A 26,983-nucleotide genomic window follows, 5' to 3' on the forward strand; every position below is an offset into this window, starting at 1 on the left:
TACTGATTAGATTTAGGTTAACTTTAGGCATGAGGACTGATGAGCCAATCAGAGGCAGAGAAGGGCGGGTCATGCCAGGGTAAATATTGCTAACAAATTTACTTTTACAAGTTTACTTTAAATAATTTGCCTTTAGGAAATGTAATGAACCGGTATGATGAAGCGAGCTATTCAAACAAAAATTTCATTTCACAATTACAAATGTCCTCGCGAATCAACATCACCCAGCAGCTCAGCTAATGTTAGCGATGCTACACCGGTACAGTTCAGCCCAACATCGACGCCCGCTCCGCCCCCCACCCCCATCGGAGAGGGTGCTGTCAGGGAAGGAGATGCTGCCTCTTCTCCCACAGCCAAAGATGCTGGTACAACTTCGGATGAAGTGAGAGAATAGGTGTCATTCCTTATTCCTTAGTCCATCCACTGTGTGGATTCACTCAAAATGCATGGTTGTCTCTCACTAGTCTGTTGGCCAATATTGGTTTAGTAATTTCATAATCCTTCCTCCCTGAGATCAAGCAGCAGAAATTATGTGACAATGAGCAAATACTACTGAGGGATTTTTGGTTAAACTAAATAGAGTAGTCTTACATGTCATGTTTCTAAAACAGGGCGTTTTTCTGGGCTGCGTTAAAAAGGGGCAAAAATTGAGAGTATACCCACTTCTCCAGGGACCACTACACCACTGGTTGTGAGTATTTGCAGCGCATGCGTGGTCAAATTGATAAAGATGTTTTCTGAATTTGCAGCTTGTCAATTTGCATGTGTTTTCTTAAGTTGCACTGTGTTCACTCTGATGCATTATTAGGACAGCGCTGTACTGCGGGAAGTAGTTCTGTATATTACTGGCAGAATGGTGAGAACAAAGGCAACTAACAGAGGAAGACAGACTGGTTGGTCAGGGTTCATCCTACAGTAAGATAATGGGCCAAAACATTAGAAGGACTTCACATGGTCAAGAGCAGCACAGTCTCCAGACTTAAACCCCGTGGAGCTGGTTTGGGAGGAACTGGACAGAAGGTGAAAGCAAAGCAAACTGCCAGTGCAACACAGTCATGGGACTTCCAGGTTTTTTGCTTTTAAAATCTTCAATTGTTTATTTGTTCTTTGCTCTAACTTCAGAGACACTGAGACATTAAGTTTAAATAAAGGCTGGAAAAAATTGAGCTGCTCTAAAACTTTTGAGTGGTAGTGTATTGAAAGGAGGAATAGAGGGAGAGGGGGAGATTTTCTGCATGCTGAAAGAGAGGGTTATGGTTGTCCATGAAGAGAGAGTCTTAATTGTTTCCTTGGAGATGAACAGAAACTGCCCATGAGTTCAGGCTCTGACATCCGCTCTTTTCTCATTAACGGAGTACCTGACATTCTGAGCAGGAGAAGAAGAAAACAGCACTCTCCAGTGACTCTCCCTCACCTCTGAAACCGGTCGACAGTCAGACTGACAGAAACAGCTTCTTCATTATCCCTTTGTAATTCTTTGTTCGTCGACAGTCAACAGTATTAATCTCTCCACGGTCTCTTTAATGTCTCAGAGTTGATGTCAGACAATCCTTGTACATCTGTTGGCATTTTATCTACTTTTCTGACAATACATGCAGACATAAGTCTTAGCTTTGGCATTGGTAAATTTCACCCATTAGGCTTGACATACAACTGTGCTGCTACCCATTTGGCTGCAATATGAAGAAAGGTATCCATGGTTACCATAAGCTGATCTATATTTGTACAAAACCAATTTGCATCTGTTATGTGGCACAGTTGTGTGAAGGCCTCAGTATGGTTCAAATAAAATTGTTGTTAAGTGATCATCTAAGAATGTCTGATACCCCGTCAATGTGAATCCAGTCCCGCAAGATGAATGCCTTTGATGAGAGACTGTCCTGGTAGTTTACCCCTATGTGAACTATTCATCACGCGGACACAACAAAACCAACCGGCAAACAAATTCTTGCTGAGTGAGAGAGTTTGGGTGGTAGTGGTTGAAACCCTTGTTGAGGGTCAAAACTCTTGCGATTGGCCGGTGAGCCATGCCCCAGCATGCCCCCATGACCACCCCAAATGACAGGCACACAGAGAGGGCCAGTCAAGAGACTGACAGGACTGATGCAGTGGCTGATAGTGTCTCCATAGCCACGATGGCCAATGGCATGATGCCTATTACGTTTATTACAACAAGTGATACAAATAACAAACAAATAGCGCAATGACAAATTGTGGGAAACCAACAAGGAGAAAAAATGCAACAGATTATTTTAATGGAACTGAAAAAAATATTCTTCTTGTTAAGACACTCAATCCAAGCTACTGTCATGTTCTGTCCTGATGTGACTCTTTATCTTTGGACTTTTGGTTGTTCTCCTGTTTTATTTTGAAATCACTTCTCTTGTGTGTCTCAGTTATTTTAATTCCTGTCTTTCTCCTGTTTTCCTCCTTTGTGATTGCCTGCCCCACCCTAATGTATTTCACCTGTTCAAGTACCCTTGCCTCGTTTGTGTGTATTTAGTCTCAGGTGTTCCCTGTTGTCTGTGTCAGTTTTTCTGTTTGCCTTCGTTTGGATTTGTGAAGTTTCCTGTGTCTCTTGCTCCCCTGTTCCCATTTTCTGCTTTCCCTCTGTTTTACCTGACATTCCCAGTGTTTTGGATTTTCTGGTTTTTGTTCCTGCCTGGTTTTATGATTCATTTTGTAGGTTTCTTTTTGTTATTAAAACATCTCTTTTCGATCGCCCCCCTTTTTTCGTTGTCTGGATTTGGATTTGGGTCCTATTAAACTTCAAAACCAAAATCAAAATGCTGCTCGAATAACATGTGGTCATCAGGAGCCACAGAGGCTTCTTATTTGAATGAGTCATGTCATGTTGTTGATGAGAACGAGCAAATGTACATGTCTTAGAAACCTGCAGCAAACACAGCGCTGACTACATTTGCTCAGAATTAAAATGATGAATGGGGCATTACTGACAAAGTTCAGGCTGTAGTCACTGATGGTGGTGCTAATATTCTTGCTGCAGTGTGCAAAGCAGGGTGAGCACATTATCCATGTTTTGCACACACTTTAAAATTTAGTGGTAAAAGACTCCATTAAGGCTCTTCCTGATTTACTTCACATCCAGGAGAGATGCAGCGCTTTGGTAGCTTTCTTTCACCACAGCACGAGAGCAGCAGAGAGGCTCAAAGACATTCGGAAACAGCTGAAGTTTCCAGATCAAAAACCGATACAATCGGTTGAAACGAGGTGGAACTCTGTGTTCTACATGTGAGCAGAACGACGCTGTCTCGTCCTGTCTTCTTGGGTAGAGCTCGCTGTGCTTAAGTGAGGAAGGTTGGTCCATGATCAGGATCTCCACTGATGCCCTGAAAGCTTTTGAAGTAGGTTACAAGTGAAACATCACCTGAAAAATATGTTTCAGTTTCAAAAGTGATCCCCCCCTCGTGTCACTACTTCTGAGAGCAACTGCATCTTTTGAGCGCAAAGGTAGCAGGCTAGCTGCTGAGCTGTCTATTAAAACCTTTTCTGGTCTCGCTGTCAGCACCTGCTGGACACAAGGTCTAAAAATCTTGGGTTCTGCAACACAGCAAATGCTGGACTCATGAAAGGGTGACTCATCACTGAAATGCGGTTGAGTGAACGAGACCCCAGCGACTTTAGTGTCAGCTCCTGCGACTGCCTTAAGCTTCCCTGCAGAAGCTGCTGCAGCCCGACCTGCAGCAAAAGGTGGGATATGGACAGAGTTTGACACTCAAGAGCTTGCATCCCAGCAGCATCGCACATCTGGCACTAATGTTTATTTAACTTAAATTAAATTTGTCATAGGAGAAGGTAATTCCACGGGATCAAGACCCACTACTTTGGTGGAAAAAGAGTGAGCAAACATTTCCCTTTCTTGGCGTGCCAGGAAATACCTGGGAGTCATTGCATCATCGGTACCTGCAGAAATGATTTTCAAAGGCAGGACCGTTGGTAAGCCAGAGAAGAAGTACGATGAAAGGGGAAAATGTAAACATGTTATTGTTTCCGAACAAAAACCTCTGACTCTGTGGCTCTCAGCAGGGGGGCCGGGGCCTCGGGGAATATTTCCTAGGACAGAGAAAGCTTCAGCAGATAAAAAGGAACCATTGCTGTAAGTGACGGAGTTGAGGGTAGTTTTTGCTTTTGTATATTTATTTGCACTTGAAAGTTGTAAACGTTTTATTATTGTGTGCACTTTATTCAAAAAACGGTTTATACATGTTTGCACATTTCAATTTACAATAGAAAATGCTAATATTGATTTTCTACAAGGCAGAACAGATGAGAAGTTCACTCGTTTCTGAACAAAAACACTTTCAAATTACAGTTTAAAAAAATATTTTAGTTATTTCCTGTTAAAACCTCCCGTGTTTTAACATGAATGTGTTAAAATAATAGGCTGAAAGGCAAAAAAAGAAAGAAAACTGGCTTCATTCATTTATGTAGCACTTTGTAAAACAGGTCTCACAAGTGGCAGGTATAAATTCTGCCACTCCATGAAATGTTTGGGAACCTTTGGCAAATCCTTTAGCAACCCAGCAGGAGTCTTGGGGTAAGGGCAGCAACATAGGCCTGTGTACATTTGGCAAGCAAAGCCTATTATTGTTTAATGAATTAATAATCAACTTAAAGATAACGTACAAGCAGGTCACTAATTCCACAACACAAAGAGAACACATAAAGGAGGCTAGGAACAAAGGGAAGGGAAGGATTAACCGAAACATGGAATTTATTTCACAGCATGGACTGGTGTGAAATGAACAATGCAAAGCAAACTGTGTGTGGTGCACAACTGAGGAATATGGAAATAAAATAACTAACCTACAGCCAATAAAACTCCATGATCCCAAAACAAGAGTCTCAACAAATTAACTATTTTCGTCACAATCACAAAATTTGAGTTATTTATCGCAGTTCATAATTAATTCAACGCACAGCTGACATCAAACTAGAGGCACAGAGGCAGACTGTTCACATCAGATCACCGCTGCCACTGGCTTCTGCACACTGCGGCTCATATCACATCCTGCCATTAGCCAGCAGGCTGGGGATTGGTAGACAGGGTACGGAGGAAGGAGAGGAGGGGTGAAGCACAAATAGGGAAGACCAGCTTATGCGCAAGTGGGCGGTCCGAGGACGGGTGGCATAACCTGCAGAGGACTCCCCTGTTTAACGAGCGGGTGACGTCATCCGAACCTATGGAGCAGAACTAATGGCACCACAACAAAGCAACGCAATATACTGATAACAAGACTGTCACCCATGACATTGGGTTGTTTGACGCGGGGTTGTGTGAGGTATTATCTATAGTCAGTGTATTACCTGCGGTCGATCCAGATCAGTTCTCTGCTGCCATCAAACAGCCCTTTCCTTTGGAACTACAGTTTGTGAACCCTAGAACTACCGTATTACTACACACAAGCGCACCTGCAGCCAACACCGTGTTACTCCGCAGAGCAGATGTTTGAGTCAGACACAGCTAAGCGTAGTTGCGCTTGTGCATTGGAATACAACAGTTCAGTGGTTGAAAAATGTAGTTCCAAAGGAGAGGGCTGTTTGACGGCAAGATAAAGTGGCAAAGTGGCAAAATAAAGATTACACTTCAACTGATATTAGTTTTTATCTGTGGGCTTTTTTTTTTTTTTTTTAAAGTGGCTTAAACATTTTTTTCTGCTGACCCTGTCCACAGAAGCTCATCACTCAGCTCCTGTGTCAGTGCTCCTGCTGCTCCTCTAGCGCACACTGATCTGAATCTACTGCAGGTAATACACTGACTGTAGATCAGGGCCTCACACAACCCTACGTCATACAACCTGAACTATCATTTTAAAATTTATTTAAATTTAGCCTATTGATGATGCATAGACCTCATCAATCATGACACACTACTGCTACTACTACTGCTTTTAAGAATAAAAACTATCAGTATCAGTATCGATATCGATGATTATGATAGATAGATAGATAGATAGATAGATAGATAGATAGATAGATAGATAGTGTTTTGATAGAGGACATGGCATAATTTTCAATTATGTCTTTTCATAATTATAGCATGTTAAGTGCTTCGTTCTTTCAGTTCTGACCAGGCAAGATATTTATAAACCTTTTTTGCACTTTCAGCTCGGCTGTGATTCTTGTTCCATCACTGAAGATAAAACCATGCAACACTCACCCTTAATATTCCGGCGTGAGATCACCGGCGCCTCTCCCCTCTCCTCCGCCAGCTTCCACGTGTCCATGGTAACATTTCAGTTTAGTATTGATTTTACCATTTGAACACTTTGCAGATCTTGTTATGCCTTATTATTGCCGGAGCAAAATGTCCTTCTTCAGCCACTGGACTGTGCTTTCGGTTTGGAGACGCGTAGGCTCCATTAAGAGCGGGCCTCAGCCTATTTGGGCCGCAGTGAAACACTCTAATGGCGCCATTAGAGCAGGTAGATTAGACACACATGCAGGCGCGCTCACATGTGCTCGCACTAAGTTACACGTTCATGCTGCAAGGGCAGTCAGAAACAGAAAGAAAAGATGAACTTAGAGGGATGCCTAATATAGTTAAAGTCCTGTAAGGTTCTGATATGGTGATATAAGTGAACCTGACAGTTGCTAATAATAATAATCATTGAGTCTGTGGTAATGGAACAGTAGAGGCTGGGCGAACAAATAACAACAAGAAGAATCAAGTGGAGGAAGAAGAGGGGGAGAACCCTAACCCTAACCCTTTTAGCATTATTAGCATCTATAGATCGAAACATAAGTAAATAAAAGCAGAAAGATCTTAAAGCTATTTAGAAGATGACGGTGATTCTGTGAGCCTCTGCCGCTCAGTAGGAGCTCTCAAAGATTCACTCAGGGCAAAAAGCCAAACTTGCTTCTATTTTCTTTCTATTTTTAGAAGTGACTTGTGATGTGGTGCAGGTGTACAGACTCGCTGTAGCACATATGAATCAAACATGCCTGAACATCAAAGGTCACACTGCATTAAAAGATGAGGATTACAGCTGGGCTGTGGCAGCTACCTTAATAGAAGAGCTCTTGAAGATAATGTCAGGTAACTCCAGGTGTGATTTTCATGCTTTTACTGGAAAACGTTTATGGGTCAGTAAGCAATGTATCATATAAGAACATGTTGTCATCTGTTGTATGTCCTGTCGCCAACCAGATCTCCTGCTGTAACCATTATGTAAGCATTCTGTTGAATTATTTGAATTATTCAATTATGATCTCAAACTACTGAATTCAATTTTGAGTTTCCTCAAAATAATAGCTTGTAGTATTTTTCCGTTTCCCCTTGACACGGTGGACGCTTTGGTTTACTACAGTCTCATTTCATTTTTGGCTGAACCACAACAGTGGTGCCAGCCCTGTAGACAGAATGGTCACTGAGTGACTGACTGAGTGATAAGGTTGCGCCATTGGTCGGCCGGTCGAGTGTTGGAGTTTCGCAATTGGCCGTTGTTCTCTTAAAACTTTTTGACCTTTGGCCTTTGGCGCCTTAGTTGCTAGATTTGCTGACTTTTAAGACACTTAGTTTACCTTTTTTTTACCTTTCTGACTGCATGGCTGCTGATGTTAATGAGCTTCTAATTTTCTCTCTGAGTGATCATTTTATAATATAGCCGAAATTACAACACAGTCATTGTCTTTAATTTATGTGTTTGGTGATTTCAAAATCAGGATTTTAGCAGCAGCTTGGAAGTGAGTTAAAATGTCGATTCAATTCGCCAAGTTTCAGTTTCTATTTCAAACTTATTCCGTTGTCTGACAACAGAAACAGAAAAACATGTAAATGAGAACAGCTTTATTGGGAATTCTGCTGTATGAAAATACTGTATATGTGAGCACAGAGGAGAGAAGCAAACAGATAACAGATATGACAGATAAACACTAACCTGAATGCAAATAACCTACAACATCCAGTCATACAGCCTAAGGTTTTGATCTAGTCATGTTGACTCCAACAAGTAGATGATTTTAATGTTTGGTTGTAAAACACATCACTCTGCATCCTTAACATCAAGTATTCTAAGTGCACATTTTTAATGTAGGATTGAGGGAGTGAAATAAGTAAAGTCACACATATTAATCAGTTAATTGTTTGGCAGTGTCGTTGAGTCCACGATTTTGATATTTTAAAATGATTAGCTATTAAACGGTGGGGAAATGGGGGAATTAAGTTAGTATGCTGAATGCACAAATTAATGATTTGTGCAGTCAATAAATTTACCCAACCCCAATACTAGGCTCCATGACATTAACTGCTGGTGGTCAGAATATATTATGAGCCATGTTCTTATGCTATATTATCTCATGTTTTTGGCCTCCAGCAGATTCAATATTTTGTGACATTGTTTGTTAAATCTGCACGTGTTGTTTTTAAGTATTATGCCTATATTTATTATACGATTTCTGCAGATAATGTTCCAAGAATTAGGTTTTTTTATGCCATATACTACCCACTACATATTAAAGTTTCATGATCCAAGTTTTGAAAATACAACATAAGAATTCTTATCTGTAATGAGAGCTTCCTTCAGTCGTTAATAATGATTTTATATTTGCCTACATAATAGATGAACCGCAGGTAAGAGGGAATGTAAGCCAAGAGGGAAATCACCTAAATGACAGTTAGAATGTCAGACTTGATCCCTCTCCAGCTCTCGTCTCTGAGCGAGCTTCATTTTTTCTTCTTCTCCTGTCAATAGTGCAGCTGGGTCTCCGTTCCCCATAGGCTCCATTTAGAGGCCTTGTTTTGATTTCTTCACATGAAATATCACTCCATCTTTAAAGGCCCAGGGGTGGCATTCCCCCATTCTGACCTTTCCCTGTCAGTCAATAAAATGAACCCTACTTTCATCAGAGGGACCCACAGGAAAAATTAATGCATCATTTGCTGCTGCATTTTGCTATAAAACCATTGATTCTGGGCCATTTCATCACTGGTGTTTCGCTATTATTGGTTTCACTGCAGTGCATGAAAGTGCAGCAGAAAGCAGAAGACAAATGTTTCAGGGGTTTTATAAAAAAAAACATCCTTCTTTCAGTTAAAATACAATCTGTCCTTCTGTGATTTATCCTTTCTTTCCCTCTTTATTCCCTCTGTTTCATTCTTTCTTTCTTTTTTCTCTCTTATATTCCTTATTTACTTTCTTTTTTTTATCCTCATTCAACTAATCAGAAGCAGGAAAATCCCCCAAAGGGTCCTTTTCTTCACTATAAGTGTTTGCTTTAGATACTTAGGTACATCTTATGATATTGCCTTCTGACCTGAATATATGGATGCATTACAACACAGGTATAACCAGGCACAGGTCCAGCGATGGGATGACTTAAACATTTATTTTGCACTTCATCACAATCCCAGTCCCTTACGATTGGATATGTTTTGATCCAATATGTGATCTGATATTTTTTATTATTATTATTATTTATTTTCATTCATTTTTACTCATGAACATCAGGCTTTGCTTTGTGCACGAACTGAAAGCCATGTCTGAAAAACAGCCCGATTTTCAGACTACAAACTGTAAGCCTTTATTGTGGCAGCCCCACATTTGATTGATTTTCGCCCTTCTGCAGACTCAGCATTGATTTAATGTGTGAGCCGTGAGCCCACATCATCACTGACACCAGATCAGCTCCGAGCGCAGCCTGCTGTTTACAATTTCAACCACATATGTTTGATAATGTTGCATAATGCAGCGATGTTGGCTTGCTGAATGCTTACATTATTCTGCTGTCCGCTGACAGCCAGCTGCTGCCGCTGAATGATGGCCTGTCCGCATGAGGGGGAGCAGCAAGTGATAAAGAGCTCGACAGAGTTTTAATTAATGGTGTCTGTCCAAGGTCAGAGTCATCATGTCAGTGAGCTGTGGCCCCACAATTGATTGATCACATTCTGCTCGCACGCTGTCACATGCACAGTCAGGTGACACGCATTGATCTGGGTCTGTGGCCTGTGCCATCACTCCAGATCCATGCATCCCTCCCTCCATCCATCCTCCATCCATCCACCCCTCCATCCATGCATCCCCCCATCCATCCATCCGTCCCTCCCTCCATCCATGCATCCCTCCATCCATGCATCCCTCCATCCATGCATCCCTCCATCCATGCATCCCTCCATCCATCCATCCATCCTTCCATCCATCCATCCATCCATCCATCCAACCATCCATCATCCATCCGTCCGTCCATCCATCCATCCCTCCATCCATCCACCCATCCCTCCATCCCTCCCTCCATCCCTCCATCCATCCCTCCATCCATCCATCCATCCATACAGTACATCCACCCATTTATTCACCTATCCATGTATCTTTTGTTCCATTAGCATGAGATTGTTATAATCATACAACAGTTTCCTATATCGAGGTCAAATATGGACCAGAAAAGACCCGTCTCATGATTTTGAAGAAAGTCTCTCTCCTGCATCTTGCTACTCACCTACCTTTTCTACCTTCAGCTTTCTGCACTCCTTCCTGGCTGAACTGACATGAAATATATCAAATGTGCAGTATAGAATAAAAGAAAAATCTAAAAATCACTTCTATGGTAATCTTCAAAATATTTACCATTAACTGAGAATGACACACTCCAGTGACAATGCAGAATCCTGTATTTTCCTGTCTCAAACCTACTGCAGAGCTTGCACAGAGAAACTAACACCTTGAATAACAGAAAGGAAAATATGTTAATATGATATCCACAAAGCAGAACAAAATTAACTGTAATATTGAAAAAACTTGTCTGCGAAAGCGTTGCTTACAAAATGATTAACTCCTGCCTCTTAATACTGTTGAAGCAGTTTTCTAACGCACAAGAACAGTTTCCACACACACCTGCCCATGTGTATAATAATGTGTGCATACACAACTGATCTCAGAACAGTTGAAGCTGAATCAGGGGCAGCGTGACAAGGACACTTGTCTGTAGCTAGCTGCAGCTAGTCTCATCTCAGGATTATCCACAATGCACATCCCCCCCTCTGGCTGACAAGTCGACGCCACACGCCCATAAAAGTGACTGAAATGACATGCAATGACTGGTAGTCAACTTCCACAGACAACAGCCTACTGCGGCCACTAGAGGGCAGTGCAAACAGGACGTCTTTCTGAGCTGTGAGCAGAGATCTCACTTCTGTCTAGTTGGTGTCTGTTACTACTTGCCTTGCTCGTCCTGGCGTTATAACATACATATTGCAAACACCACAGACGGTCCCCTCAGCTCTGACAGTGAAGGTATGATTACCTGTGCGACTGAATCTGGACCTTGGATCGAACGATCGGGGGGAGAGTACCTCTGCATGCTGATCGTCTGTTCTCTGTCCATACAGTTCATCACTCTGCAGTCAGTGCCATTCTGTCACCACACAGCTCCAGCTGAACGTCAGGGTAGTGACCCCTGAAACTGTCTTCTATTAATCACAGTTAGACGATGCATAGGGAGCTGTAGTTATCGTGAAATGAAAGCTGCTGGAGGTCAATCTGGCAGGCAGCAGGAGGTTCATTTGAAGGTATCAATGCTGTTGCTGCTTCTGAAATGAACTAAAGCAATAACTTATGTCTTTATGCAAACGGATCTAGTCGACTCTAGAGATAAAGCCCCCAGGAGCAGGCAATTTTGGCATAGTGGGCACAGCAGGCCACATGTCACCTACTGGGCCACATTTTCCATACACAATTATTACAAAAGGAAGGGATGAATGAATGATTAATGAATGATGAATCACTGATGAATAAATGATGAATAAATTCTTCTGAAAATCACAAACACCTTAAAATGATTCACAGGGAGTGAGCAGGAAGTCAGCCAGCTCAACCGAATGAAGTCTCTGACTTGCATGTTCTTTGGACCCATTTTCCGTGTATGTGTACCCAGTAAGCAAGTCTCAGTAGGATGAATGGGGCCGCGTCTTGGAAGACATTATCTCAGTTCTTTCAATACATCCATGCTAGGGATGGCTGCTGTTTAATTTTCCAATAGGCTACTAATGCCAATACAAAACCTGAGATTTGGTTCAGATACTTTCTGCGAGACAAGAATACAAACACAACCTTTTTATTTCTGATTCAAATTTGCAGATTAGATAAGATTTTTTGTCCATGTGGGGACAGTGGAAAACAAAGCTGTGAACACAACACTGACATATCACCTTTTTAGTTTATATAGTGAACCTATTGGGAAAAAGTAATGATATTTTACACATCCAGCACAGCAACATTAGCATTGATTAGGGCCTGATCCAGTGTGAGGAACCTATTGGAGTTGCTCTGTTTATTTGATGTTGTGTTTTTGGCCACCTGGTAAATATAAGTCCTCTATTGATTCTCTTTTAGCTTGTTTTTTGGTCTCTACCAACCCCTGAGAAACAAAAACTGACTCTTTAGCTGCTAAATGTCCTTCTGTGTTCACTAGTTAGTTGCTGGTTTGTTCTGTCTCCAGTTTGGTGTTGCACAAGCAGCAGAAAAAAGCTGCACACTGCAACTGAAAATGATGCAGCGAGAGCGTGGAGAGTAAAAAACAATAAAGTTGGGAGTCAGAAAACCAAGACAATGAGCTTCTATACTATACTACACTATACTATACCATACCATACCATACTATACTATACTTAAGTTATGTAGGGTGGAAGAGAGAAGAGAGAACTGCAGCCAGGTGACGATAATCTGTGGGGTTCTTGAAAATACTGATTATAGCAGCTTTAACAATGTGAAGGTCTCACATGTTAAATGTATAAACACAAAGCAAAAATCACAAAATATCTGACTGAATAATATATAAACAAAAACCCATAATCTCACCAGACATTTCATGTTTCAGTTCAGTTTTCAGTTCCAACCCTCCCCGTCGCCAGAGGAAATACATTTTGGCCCTTATGCAAAATTCACAACATGCTGAAAAGCTTCTCACTGTTGCTGATATGACTGTTCCAGCTATGCAATGAAACAATAAGTAGCACAGTCCATTCAAAACAGAACAAGCACTAATTAGGAATACCAACAACCGCAGTAACCAGCTACAGTTCATTAATGAAATTCCAGCCATTTTCCAGCAAGAAACATCCATGAGACAACTGTCCGACGTTGACCTGGTGTCAGAGACCGTTCACTCCCCTGAATGAGAGAAATCCAAGAGAGCATTTCATTTTGATCTATATTATCTTATCATTTTGTTTTTCGTTTTTCGGTTAACTGTCACAAGTTCATCTTTGTTTCTTCAGCCTCTCCTGATGTTTATGTCTCTTCATGATTATTTTTTAGCTGTTCTAACAATAAGCTAAATAACTCTAAACTTTTGTGTGCCTTACAGAACTATTTTGAAAAGTCTTCCTGCAAAGCGAGCCGCACCTCAGCGTGAGTTTAATCTCCATAAAAACACAGAATTCTTAGCAGCATTAAGCGCAGCTGGCCTAAAGGTTATACTAAATGCAATAAACTGGCATTAGAAGTGTGTGACCTGCTTAGTGCAGCCTGAGACAGAGTCACGCAGGGAAGTGGTCACAACACTGAGCTCAACACATTTCATATGAAGAGAAAGGTTTGAGTTCAGTGACAGACTTTATTTCTTCATGCAGCAGAGAGAACATAGAGTTTCAAAGGTTCCTAATTTTTATTGATTTTGACACATTGCTTGAATCGCTGTCTGTTTTTGCTGTCTCACATCTTGTTTTGCTTTTGTTGCAGTGTTATTTCTTTTGTTTGACTTTTGGTGTTTCTTTTAATTTCATCTCTCTGAGTCTAAAAGTTGATGGATGAATGAATAAAACAAACATGACAAATACCTTGAGGTTCTGGTAACTCCAATCTTCTCCCATTCAAATCTCTTAGCTGTTGATCAAAACAGGGAATAAAGTCTCTCAACATCATCCTCTTGAAAATTAATGACAGCACTATAGGTTTCATACAGAGATATGATGAAGAAGAATGAAAATATAGAGCAACTGTCAGTATGCGTACCTGCTGATAATATATACTTGTATTTGATGTATTATCCCATAGCTCCAATAGGAGCTGAGCTGAATATTGATACTGCAGTTTCACACATGTTGATCCTCTAACACCATCTAGTGGATGATTTAACAGAGCGTCTTATCGTCTCTGTTGGAATCACAGTCGAATATCTGATCGATAAAACCAGCTGTAGTACTCTGATGTGTACAGTATATGCAAATGTAACATATGCACATATATTGAATTTCCATATATGAAATCTATGTACATACAAAACAAAAACATATGTAAAAATTATAGATAAAACCTATAAGAAATTCCAATTTCATAAATTGACATGAATGTCTACTCCACACAAATATGTATGTTTATGTATGTATGCTTATATTGTAGATATATATCCATCCCAAAGCTTGTTCATATATGTTTATATCATATACAGACAGTTCCAAAAGTCTGAGACCACTTTCCCAGAATGGGGAGAATGACATGTTTAAAATTAATGAGAAATGAATAAGAAAAACATATAAGCATATAGAATTTTTATTTGTACATTGTTTTAATAAAATTGAATTGACATATCAAATATATATTGTTAAAATATAGGCTTGCAACATGATATACTATAGAAAAATTCATGATAGATATTTTTGATAATTCAAATTTAGATTTTTTTTATGGGTATTTAATAAATCTTATAAACTTATATCTTCATATTCGCAGAGGATTCTGTATAAATGACTTAAAATTTAATGACAGGTTTTCCTTATATATTAATCATGTACAAAGACAGCAACAGTCAAATAGAGTGTACGGTATTATACTGCCTCCATCTTAATTACTTTATTCCAATCTTGTGATATCCATCCATAAATTCTTCATGCTGTATGTATGACTGCAGCTCCTGCCTAAGTCTCAGTGTTTCTCTCCAGTCAGTGTCTGTCAGGTCTTTTTATACAAAGTCTCTGATGAAGTGTTAATTACCTCTGGTTATTTGCTAATTTTATTGAACTCATTTACCCCCTACTCCCCTTTTTTTGTTTAATGACAAAGGAAATTAGCCACATGTAAGTAATTTGCGTGATTCCAGTAAAACCAGTCAAGTGAAAAATAAACATTAAATTGCTTTAAGACAGAGCTGTAAAGTTAACAGCTGCTAATGAAAACAGCAGAGAACAAACTTTTCAGACATGTTTAACTTTTTACAAGTCACTGTGAACGAAAATAATAACTTTATTAATAATTTATTAGTTAATCCGCAAAAAAAAAGCTAAATTACTTCAACATTTATCATTTTCTGTAACAGAATGCGTTACCAAAGTCATTTCAAGTTTCGGCTGCATTTGGTCGAATGTAAGTCTGTGGGCAATAACAATGTTCAATCATAGTAAACACTAGCTGTATGTGGACACTCAGGTGTGTATGCTTTTGATCTGGGGTTGTTCTTCATGGTTTGGACTCGTCGTTCCAATGAAGGCAAATTTTATTGCTACAGCATGACAATGATGTTTTATACATGAACTGCAGTGTGCTTCTAACTTAAGAAGCAAACACAGTTTTTCCTATTTGGTGTAGAAGAACTTGACTGGCCTGCACAGAGCCCTGAGCTCAACCCCATCTACCACCTTTGAGATGAACTGGAACACTGACTGTGAGCCAGGTCTTATCATCCAACATCAGTCTTGGACCTCACTAATGCTCTTGTGGCTGAATGGGATCAAATCCCTGGAGCCAGGTTGTGAAATCCTGTGGAAAGCCTGAACTCAGAAGAGCAGGCTGTTATAGCAGCAGATTAATACTCATGATTATAGAGTGACATGTTAAAGAGTAACAATGTCTCCACACATTTTTGGCCATGAAAAGTAGTAGTGTTTAACCCACAGAAAACTTTCTAGAAACAAAATAACCATTTCAACTCCTGCAGATTATACTGCCATAAAACAGTCCCACTGACTGATCTGCAAAACACAATTATAAAATCTTTGACACTCGACCAAATTTCTATTGTCTCACAGTGTTTATGGTCACATTGCCCAGCCTGAACTCCAATGTGTGCAAACATAAACAATCCATATCAATGCTCAGTGCAATAAGTGAGCGTGCTGCAGTGAAAGGTTTTAAGTTTTCACTGCAGTTTTTTCAGACTGTCCATCTCCTGGTTCCTCTGGCAGGTGACCCCTCTGATGTTTCTTGAAGTCGCTGCTGTGTATGAATCCTTTCCCGCAGACCGAGCAGCAATACGGCTTTTCTCCAGTGTGGATCCGCCTGTGCAGCTTCAGGCTGCTGGACTGAGTGAACCTCCTGCTGCAGATGTTGCAGCCGTACATCTTCTCTCCGGAGTGAATCCTCATGTGCAGCTTGAGATTGCTGGGGTTGCTGAACTTCTTATCACACTGATCGCAGGCATAAGGCTTCTCCCCCGTGTGGATGCTCATGTGATATTTGAGATTGACCGTGCAGCGAAATTTTTTCCCGCACACGTTGCAGACCGGCTGTTGCCCCGGTTTCTTCCCCGTGTGGATCCGCATGTGGTTCTGAAGCGCGCTGGCGTGGCCACAGCGTTTGCCGCAGGTCTCGCAGACGTACGACCTCTCTCCCGTGTGGGTCAGCATGTGGTGCTTCAGCGCGCTCCGGTGACTGCAGCCTTTACCGCAAACCTCGCAGATGAAAAGTTTTTCTCCGGTGTGTTTGCTCAGGTGATTTTTGAGGACGCTCATGTCGCTGCATCCGAGGCCGAGCACTTCGCAGCAGTTTTCCTTCTGGATGTGAGTCACCCGGTGAATGGCCAAGGATGAGGACGAGAAGAAACTCTCGCCGCAACTTTCACAGACAAAATCTCTGTCTCCTGAATGTAGATTCTCATGATCTGCCAAACTCTTTCTGCACTCAAATGTCTCTGGACAAACAGAGCAGACAAATGTCTTTTTCAGGGCACAACACCTGTGCCTCTGAAACGCCAGCACCCCGGCAAACTGATTCTCACACAGCGTGCACGTGTGGGTGTTCGGTCTCTTCAGGCTGTGCTGACGCATGTGTCTCTCGAAGGTGCTCTTGTAAGCAAACTCTGTCCCGCAGTCCGAGCATTTGTAAAGCTTCTCTCCAGTGTGGCGTCTTGAATGTGCGATGAGCCCCCGGAGTCCGGCAAAACGTTTGCCACACTCGGAGCAGAGGTGAGGCTTGGAGTGAGTCAGGTAGTGCCGGTCCATCAAACACTTGAGAGCAAATGTTTTGTCACAAGAAGGACATTTGAAAGGCGCTGTGGTCTTCTTCTTTTTGATCTTGGATGCGGTGGTTGAAGTGTCTCTATCCTCCTGGATGACATCGTCCTCACTGACATCAGAGGCCGGCTCAGGGGCCGGCACAGGGGACGGCTCAGGGGCCGGCACAGGGGCCAGCCCAGGGGCCGGCACAGGGGACGGCTCAGGGGCCGGCACAGGGGACGGCCCAGGGGCCAGCTCTGACGTGGGCTCAGTTAACAAGGCTTCACGTTTAGACAGGGATCCAGAGTTACTCTCTCTATGTGTGGCCACATCAGCTGAAACAAAAACAAAGTTTTGTTAGGGGATTTGAAACAAAGTGGGAAGAACAAACAAACACAGCCCCTCACAACAGATTAAAATATTATTTCAAAACATAATGTTTAATGTTTTTAATACTACTGACATGCTGCATTGAATTTACCAAATAAATGTTTTATTTTTCAGGAAGTGAAAGTGATTCAGTGTGAAGCAGGAAAACAAACGTTATCTTTATTTCAGTGTGAACTTAAAGGGAACAGTAAAAATTACAAATAGCAAAAGTAACTGCAGTATACTTCACATACATTATACATTACCACATAGGATTGATCCTGTCTATCTTTCATCTTTATAATTTATTCTGGATTCTTTTGGATGGACCTCAGTAAAAATACAGTGGCGGATTCATATGCACTTTTTACACTTGGTGTTCTTACTGTCTACTGTTAAGTTCTTCCTGTTTCTATCAGCTGTCCCACTACATGGACAACCATCAGTGTTCCCAGAGTCTGATCTGAACTCAGTTAGACTTCATTATTGTACTAAACACCTTGGACTTAACATCACACATTGAAACGTCACATCCACACGTTTCACAATGTGTTGTCTTTCTTTTGTGCCTCTTAGGTCCTTTCGTTTCACGCTATGTGTGTGTGTTGTAAGATAACTTCAGGTCTGTCTTGCAAAATACATAATACTGTATGTCCCAAGAAACTTCCTGGTTAAATTAATGAATAAATAAATATGAACTTGTTGTCACACACAGAGAAAGTTTCCGCTCTGCTGGTTTGTAAAGAATCAGTAGTTACCTGGTTCGATCACTGATTCTGACTCAGCTGCTGCTGTTGCTTTCTCAGTCTGTGGCTCTTCTAAAAACACAAACATCAACATCAGTGAATCTCAAGTTAAGATATAATATCTACTGAGGGATTCAAACAAGATTTGATCATTGCGCATTATTTGATCTCATAGTATTTTGTGAGTGTCATTTGATAGAGCAGGCCCGTTATTAATCATGAATTTCCCCTTGGGGATAAATAAAGTATCTATCTATCTATCCATCCATCCATCTATTTATCTGCTGCAACCCTTTAAACAGCAACAGAGTTTTGTTGACGATTTCTTACCACTGATTCAGAAATGCAGCAATTAGAATAATGACCTGAAACTACTGAAATGTAACAGTGTTACAGCATTTTACATGTAGCAATGATTCACTGTGTTCAGAATCTGACTATAACTGAAGCTGGTACTAAGTGGCCTGAGTAAGTGACAAAACTGAACTTTTTGGTTCATGTACCATTTGTATTTCAATAAGAAATCACATCACATAGCAGCTGGTGTAATACCTCGGTAATACATGTGGTAGATTTCCTTTCTTATCGCTGGTTGAAGTCCTCCCTCTGTTTTCTTCCTCTTCTGACGACAAATTTTGGTTTCTGATTCTGAGATTTAACAAGAGCATAAAAGTTGTTAAATACATAACAACAAGAGTGTGAAGATCCAAAAGTCTCTCCATAGCCACTTGAGCTGTTTGCTAACATACGCTTTTTGGGCCTGGCCCCTCGCCCTCCTGTCGGCTTCTTGCTTGTCTGTTGAGTCTTGTTGTTCAGTCCGGGTCTCTGCTCTGCAGCAGGACCACCCTGAGCTTCACACATGGACACTTTCAAGATCATCAATATTTTCTCTACTGCTGCTTTGGTCAATGCTTCCATGAGCAATGCAAACTGGTTCTGTGAAGTCATAGGTAAGAAAGAATGAAGGGAAACAAGGGTAGTTAGTTATAAGTAATTAACTGATTTGTTGACCCATAGAAAATAATTTCATGATGAGGGATCTTTCATTGAATGGTTGAGTTATGCTATCTAAAGCTGGGGGAATATCCAGATCTGTCTAGATGTCTTGAATTTCTGATTACCCACATGTCATTATCTTATTAGAGAGGACATCCAATGCAACATAAAGAAAGGGTCATCTGGAGGTACTAAGTTTTCAAACATTATATAATACTCTCAAAGTGAAATGGTCTTTTAATTTCACTAAAGAAAAATACAACATTAACAACATTACATTATGTATTTAGGTTAATGAGTGGAGTCTGATTTCTACTAAAGTGCTACTACAAAATTGATAAGTTACCTGATAAGTTACATGTTTTGTCTTTGTTCCAATGAAGTGCATTATTGTGTGTTTGTGTTTGTGTTTGTGTGTGTGTGTATGTCTGTGAATGTCTGAACAGGATGCTGGCCTATTTGTAGTGCTGATGTTAGGTTTTGCTCTGTGTTTTGTTGTTTCCTTCACCTGCCCAGGGACTGCAGATGGAAATTAGCTATTCGCTAAATCTGGTACAAAGAATCTTTAGTCTCTAATGAGATTAATGTATTTTTGTACATAATATCAATACATTTCATTATACAATAAATAAAAATAAGCTTTGGTGGCCTAGAAATTTATTTACAAACATAATTTTTACCAACTAATTAATACATTTAAAATAACAAGAATACTCAATGTAAACATAAATAATAAAATTACAATAATTATATAGTTACTAATGTATAATGAATTCCAAATTTAGGTCACCAGTTATGCCAAAAGAGTATGCAGTCTTTTTTTTATTCTTTGCCAAGCGGTTCAATGATCGATCCATTTATTTCTGGTATATTCCTTGCAGAAGATGACATTACCAAGAATAAATGCTTGAATAAAAACATCAGGAATTACACACAAGCTGTAACTCTGCCCCCAGAAAGATCCGTTTGGGCTTTGCTTTATGGAGAAATTAATTGGCAGAAAATTGAGCGAGTTAGGGATGAATTTTGTCTCAGTAATAAAAGACGTGTACCATGACATTTTAGGTGGCGGTTCAGTATTATATAAAACAGAAAACTGGGAAAACAATTAAATGTCAGAATAAGACATATGTACATACATATGGGACATTAAATATATTTGAAGGTAATGAGATTATGATTTTTTTATGCAGTTAATTTTATTATTGGGTAAATTCCACATTCACAAGAAGACGTGGGCTACACCTAACCAAATTTTGGGCTTTGTTTTTTATGTGTCTATTTGCACTAGGGATGGGTACCAGTACGCAGCCGTGACCAGGGAAACTGCTGTCGGGAAATACTTTGATAAAAAAAAAAAAAAAAAAAATGAAGATAATAACGTGCAGTTAAACCTGTATATCATGTTCTCCGACACCCAAACAGTATGCTTGTTCGGGGAGGTCCGTGTCCGACTGGAAACACAAACTTAACATTATATATATTATATATATATGTATGTATGTATGTATGTATGTATAGTGTATGTATATAGTCACAGGGCAGCTATTTGACCATTAATGCACACATTGTTGCACTGCACCTTTTAATAAGTGTCATGCACAGGGTGACTATCCATCCCAGGTGTAAATACCACTGTTGGCTACAGACACCTAAGTGCAAATACCACACCATACCAAATACCATATAGGCTATGGGCACCTGGGTGCTTGTCTCTGCCATACTTATACATGTGCAAATAGCATTGTTTGCTGTGGATAGGTGGGTGCAAATAGCATCAAGAACTGCATCAACATGTTGCGATGTTAAATAGACCCTTACCTTAGGAAATAATTGTGTGTTTGGTCTTTTTTAATGACCAATATGTTTTGAATTTGAAATGAGTTTTGAATTTTTCTTAATATTCTTTTCTTTCACTTGTAACTTTGTTTGGACAGTTTTTGTGTACCTGCTGTTAATGTACAAGTGTTGTATAAAAACCCTGGCTAACTGCTCCTTCTCATGTAAGCTAACATCAGACAACAGTGTGTATGCGTGTGCGCGCGCGCGTGTTACCGTTATAGCTGTATTAAGCTGCTGTCTCTGCTCCGGTGGAGTCACTTCTCCCTCCTCCTCCTCTTCGCTCTTTACCACCGTCTCTGCCGCCGGAGCAGAGCGGTACCGAGCGGCGGCCATGACGTTAGCCCAGTGCTGCTCCAGAAGTCCGCTGAGCTCCGTCACCCCAGCCTCCACCAGAGCCTTCATTATAGCACATATGTGGCTCTGAAACGTCTCCGCGCTGAACATGTTTGTGAGTAACCCTAAAGGTTTAATTTAGTTTTTCATAGTACTCCCAAATGGAAATCTTTTTCTCTGCACTGGAAAAGTTGTGCAACTGTCATGTTGCAGTTCCTCATTCTTCTTCTTCGTGTGATTATCACCGGAGTAGTTGCATTCTAGTAGTAGTTGGACTTCTGCCCTCCACAAGAGATGAAGTGGTACCGCATGTTTCCAGCAGGGTTATCCTGGGGCTCCCTAAATTTTTATTCTCAACCATTCATTTGGAAAAAATTTAATTAAATTAAAAATAGTTCTGAAAATTTAGAAACAAGTTTGGGAATACTATTGGGATTAAAATCCTGTCTGGTTCCTGTTCTACATTGTCTGCTCCCATGTTCTTGTGCTATCACATTTTTTTAATCCCCACTTTAACCAAATTATGTTCAGCACATTTACATTTATAATACATTTTATATAAACATTAATTGTGAATATTTATTCATTCTTTGTTGACAGGTTAAATTGTTTGACTGCTTCATTTTTGTTAGTTACATCTGTACGAAGTTGAACACCAATCACAGAATATATCACCCTCTGAACTTTGAGCATAATCCAATTTTTACCATAACAGAGATTAATATTGTGTAGTTGTAGTAGTTCCCCTCCGTAGCCAGTAGAAGGCAGCAAACACCCATGAGTGTGAATTCTGAACAACCATCAAATCCACCAGCTGCCTTTGGGCTCTTCTGTTGCCATTGTATATGGTAAAAAATTGCAGACAGACAATCTTATGATATAGATGTTGATGTTGTACTTGTACATAAACTACCGTTAAATAACAACAAACATATAAAACCATAAGTTATCATACTCACTCAGGGATCAGTTGTGCCATTATAGACATTGATGGGCTCAGGTCTCCTCATGGCACGTCATGGGTTCACTGTACTTTTCCCCCTCATGATGTCTCCACAGTTCATCTCCTTGATATTAATGACAAAATGCTGTGTGTTGACTAGACTCCTGTTCCTGCTGAACTGAGCCAGTGTGTTGGATCAAACTGCTGTCAGCTCAGAAGGCACAAGAGGGAGGCCAGATGTTTCCTCAGAGTAATGTCAAAGCCACGGTCTAGAGACTGCACATGTGGCATTAGGGAAATTCATTTCTATGTAATTACTCGCAGGCAACAGTCTTTTTTATTTCCAGTGAACCTTATTTCGCATTATGATATTAGTTTACATTTTAACATCAGCCCTAAGGAAAAGTAAACACAACTTTGCCATTCAATGTGATCTTCTAATTGTTCAAAGGGAGAAAAAGTTCATCTGGCAACGTTCGACATTAGCACTTATTCTGCACAACAAAGGACAGAAGTTAAGAAACCTCAAGTAAACATTGGATAAATATTTATCTTCTCCAATAAAGCAAATGCTTCATGTAGCTGTCTGAAGCAGACGGAGGGTAGAACAGAGCCTTTCATGGATCTATTTACATTAAAATAACTATCCCAGTTTATCCAGCGTGTTTCACTGTAAGAGGAAACAGAAAAATACAGAGCAGATACTGAAATTTTCAGATTTAAGCTTGGTCTTTGTTTTCTTTCTTTTTTTTTCTTTTTTTTTCTCTTTACCATGTGGAGTGGCAGTAGCTGTTTTAACTATTTCATACCCACACAACAGCAACGTGTCGTGTAAAGGTGTCACAACTGTCTCAGGTCAGTGTTAAACCGAGTTGTGCTGGTAGTTAATTGTTTTTCGTATATGTCAATATAGTAAAGAAAAAACTCACACCAATGCATAATCTGATTTGTCTTGTCCTAAGCACAGCAGTGCAGACTTAGTTTTAGTACCCGTAGTTGGGAATCGCTACTCTATCATGCAACATAAGGATACATTTTCAAATATATTTACAAAGTATATGCACAAATGAAAATATGTCGTTCGTCTTTATTGTAGTAACAGGCATCCCATAATGTTGAAGCTGAAAAGAATACAAAAGCTATTTATATAAGAATAGCTCATTCCTCTTTTCAGCAGTAGTTGATGGATTGTTTTTGTTTAGTTGGTTGTTTGTTTGTTTCCAATATATTTTCTCAACAAAATAACTCAGGATTGTTTGGTCAAATTCCTTTAAGTACAAAACCTAAAAATAGTGTTGTCCTGTCCATCAGCTTTTTGATCCTGTGTTAAAACTTTCTAGACTAAACGTCTGTTTAACTCCAGTCCCCTTCCAGAGACAGATCTACAATAGATCAAGATTTCCTCGACATCCCTACATTAAATTAACCAAAACATTTACCCCAGGTTTAAGTGTGGGCTTACAGTATATCACACCTCTAAGGTTGTTTAACCTGAGATCATGACCACGATGACATATGACAGTGAGGACCACTTAAAGGAGAACGCTGGTGTTATTCTATATTCATCTTATTGTCAACAAATCCTGTGAAAAGACCAAAACCAAGTTTACAGTCAGTCTCTTGACTCTCTGACTTCCTTACCCTGTCTGCTGCACTCAGCATGTAAATCTGATGTAAATCTTTGAAAATGGTTCACAAATTGCTCAGTAATTTCCTATCACAGCAGTTTACTTTACTCAGACAGGAGTAAATAGTGCATCTGCTGGGGACTATTTTCATCCGCAGATTGATCCACATTTAGTGCAACAGGAAGGTGTAGGTGGGAATGAGACAAACTGCAGTGTGTGTGTTCATGATAATGAAAGGACATGTCAGCCAGGTGAAAATAGTCACAGGGCAGCTATTTGGCTATTCACACCCGTATGAAGCACCCAGTGGCTCTCTAAACCTCTTGTTTTATTCGTTGTTTTTGTTCGGTTTTTTGTTTTGTTTTGTTTTGTTTGCTTTTTTCCAAACGGTCAGGGTTAGCATATTAACATATAACAACATAGTTTGGGTTAAAATAGACCCTTTTCACCGCAGCCCCATGTTAGAAAGCCTGAACTTCTTCCATTTGACTCATTGAAGCGGTCCAGGAGAGCCTAATGCTTGGGTGTAAATAGCCACACCGGCTGTCCACCCCGGATGCAAACAGCATTGTTGGCTGCTATGGAGCTCTGTGGCACAGAAGAACAAAATATATCACATCAGCTTGTTGCTACACAGACAAATACTTGTTAGTAGGATCAGGTCATTGTTTTTAATGTTTTTTAATTTGTTAACAATAAGAACTAATTATTACCAACCCTATCCTTTAACACAACAAGAGTATAATGATATAAAGATTAAATATTTCAATATGCTAAAGGGAAGAAAAGAGAAATATATATATATGTATATCACATCTTACAGTTTGACAACACAATCTTTTGCGAATGAAAATATTTAAAATTATTCCACATATACTGTATGATAAGACTTATATATATATATATATACAGTTTTAGTAGGTCAGGAACTACAGACTTCTTGTCATACATCCCAATTATCTCTGTACAAGTGAAGAACTTAGCCACTGTGAACAAACTGGTAAGACTCCCTGTTCAGCAGTCGACTAAGCTCTGCACCTGATCAGAAACAGCAGATACACACATGACACAACACAAACACACTAATCTTTTGATCTTGCCTCAGAAAAAAAACTTTTTTCTTGGAGCGTGATTCACAGACTGGCAGCTGGACGAACTCCCTCCTCTTAGAAATGTTTAATAAGAACAAGGCAGGAAGAAAAAAAAGGAAAAAGAAAGTCAGACACACTTCTGGAATGACGAAAACAAGTACCTGCATATCTTCCTCCAGCTCCAGGAGCAGCAGTAGCAGACACCATAGCAGTGTAGTAATCCCTGGCAATGTGATTTTCATTTTCTGTCCCAAATCATCATGCCAGAGACCCACACAGCCAGAGCAGAGATACGACGACTCTCCGTCCTCCAGGAAAACCCACAACTCTGCCCCTTCTTGTCATCTCTCTCCTTTCTCCTGCTCCTTTTTTTTTTTTCTCACGTTCCAGTCTCTCCGGACCTCCCTCCCCCACTCTCCCCTCTCCGGCTCCCATGCTCGGTTTAACTTTGGGTATTTCCCTCATTAACTGCTACGCCTATATCAGGAACTCCGGAGAGGCCCGAGGAAGTCTGGCTCTGAAATAAAAATGACAGCGTGCTCCTCTGATAGTAACGAACGATAATCACCTCCTTGTTCTGCCGGGTCGGGTAAGTCGGCAGGTGTGAGGGCATTCTGGGACAAAAAGAAGAAACCCCTCTCTGCATCCATCTGTTTGTCTTTTTTTAAATGCTTGGGGGTTTAAATCTGAATTGAATTTTCATAGATGAATTCTTAAAATGGAAATAATCTTTTAAAAAGAGTAGGTCACGCAAGAGGTTAATGGGGTTGCCTTCAGAGAAACCTGTAGCGCAGGTTTTTTTTTTTTTATCACGCAGCGCTACGTGGATGTGTCACATCACGCTTTCATTCCGGTCCCTATAATAACTGTACTTGTTGTTCCTGTGTTTTTCTAGAGCTGGAGGTTACATCTGTTTTACTTTCTTCCATTCACTGTGACGATCTGCCGCGCGGTGGCTTTGCTGGACGTGTGATCCTGAGAAGCAGAGGATTACTGCGTCTATGCTGTGGGAGAAATCACTCGCTCTGTCAGTCTCCACGTGGTGTTTTCACAGCCACCAAAAGCCTTGACACGCAGTCACAATTTTTGAGGAGGTGTACATCATTCAGCGGCTACAAAGCCTAATGGATGTAAGCTACATACCAACACTTCAACCCTTTAACTCCCAACAATAAATCACGCTCACAGCTGAAGTGTCACAGCAGGAATTTTTCTTTCTGAGCTACTTTTGTGTTCCCTCACGATACTTATGCATTACCTCGCGTTAGGTTTTCAGTCTCCTTACGGCATTTCTTGTATCTCCCGTGATCCATAGGAATAGTGTGTTGGTCCAGTCCGGTTGTAATACACTACCAGTTTAGTTTACTCTAAACTGTTGTTGTTATTATTTCCTCCATGCCTGAGACATTATGTTTTGGGGTTTTTGGTATGTTTTTCTGTCTGTTTGCCCATTCTCATGAACCAGATCTCTCAGTAATGCCTTGTAAGAATTTCTCCAAGTTTGGCACAAACATTCACTTGGACTCAAGGATGAACTGATTAGATTTTGGTGGTGAAAGGTCAAAGTTCAAGGTCACTGTGACCTCACAAAACACAGTTTTGGCCTTTCTGTGACATCAGAATGTTCTGCAAAAACACATTATTCAATGCTATAACTCAGGAAGGGGAGATTGTGACAATATTTTCTGAAACTGGGCTGGTTGGCGGAGGCATACAGTCCAGCGTGGTTTGCCCCACTGCACTTGATCTGATCCGTTACTTTTCAATAATCATCCCATCTGCCACAATGAGCAGGAAGTCTATTCTGGCTTGATGCACCAGTGAGAGAATATGTACGTACGATATGTATGTAGGATATATAACGTATAATACAT

At 40.3% G+C, this 26,983-nt stretch overlaps 1 protein-coding gene across 2 annotated transcripts; it reads right to left on the reverse strand.

Moving 5' to 3' along the window:
- Nucleotides 1–14,488: 14,488 nt before the first annotated feature.
- LOC130186584 (zinc finger protein 260-like) lies at nucleotides 14,489–24,830 on the reverse strand. Of its 2 annotated transcripts, XM_056403791.1 has the most exons (6): nucleotides 22,407–24,828; nucleotides 21,328–21,799; nucleotides 19,026–19,212; nucleotides 18,829–18,924; nucleotides 18,289–18,348; nucleotides 14,489–17,496 (listed from the first exon to the last, which is right to left on the reverse strand). In XM_056403791.1, the coding sequence occupies exons 2-6, from the start codon at nucleotides 21,556–21,558 to the stop codon at nucleotides 16,079–16,081; spliced, it is 1,992 nt and encodes a 663-aa protein (XP_056259766.1). In that variant the 5' UTR covers nucleotides 21,559–21,799; nucleotides 22,407–24,828; the 3' UTR covers nucleotides 14,489–16,078. The 2 variants fall into 2 exon arrangements, with proteins under 2 accessions (XP_056259766.1, XP_056259767.1); XM_056403792.1 differs by lacking the exon at nucleotides 18,289–18,348 and having other exon boundaries at nucleotides 21,328–24,830.
- Between the last annotated feature and the right edge of the window lie 2,153 nt (nucleotides 24,831–26,983).

Source organism: Seriola aureovittata, chromosome 18, assembly GCF_021018895.1.
Source record: "Seriola aureovittata isolate HTS-2021-v1 ecotype China chromosome 18, ASM2101889v1, whole genome shotgun sequence".
NCBI lineage: Eukaryota > Metazoa > Chordata > Actinopteri > Carangiformes > Carangidae > Seriola > Seriola aureovittata.

Coding starts and splice junctions, on each gene's coding strand:
- LOC130186584 (XM_056403791.1), bottom strand. CDS start 21,558: ATGTTCAGCGCGGAGACGTTTCAGAGCCACATATGTGCTATAATGAAG. Junction 19,213..21,327: donor AGCTTAATACAGCTATAACG/GTAACACGCGCG, acceptor ATGACTTCACAG/AACCAGTTTGCATTGCTCAT. Junction 17,497..18,288: donor AGAATCAGTGATCGAACCAG/GTAACTACTGAT, acceptor TTTTTGTTTCAG/CTGATGTGGCCACACATAGA.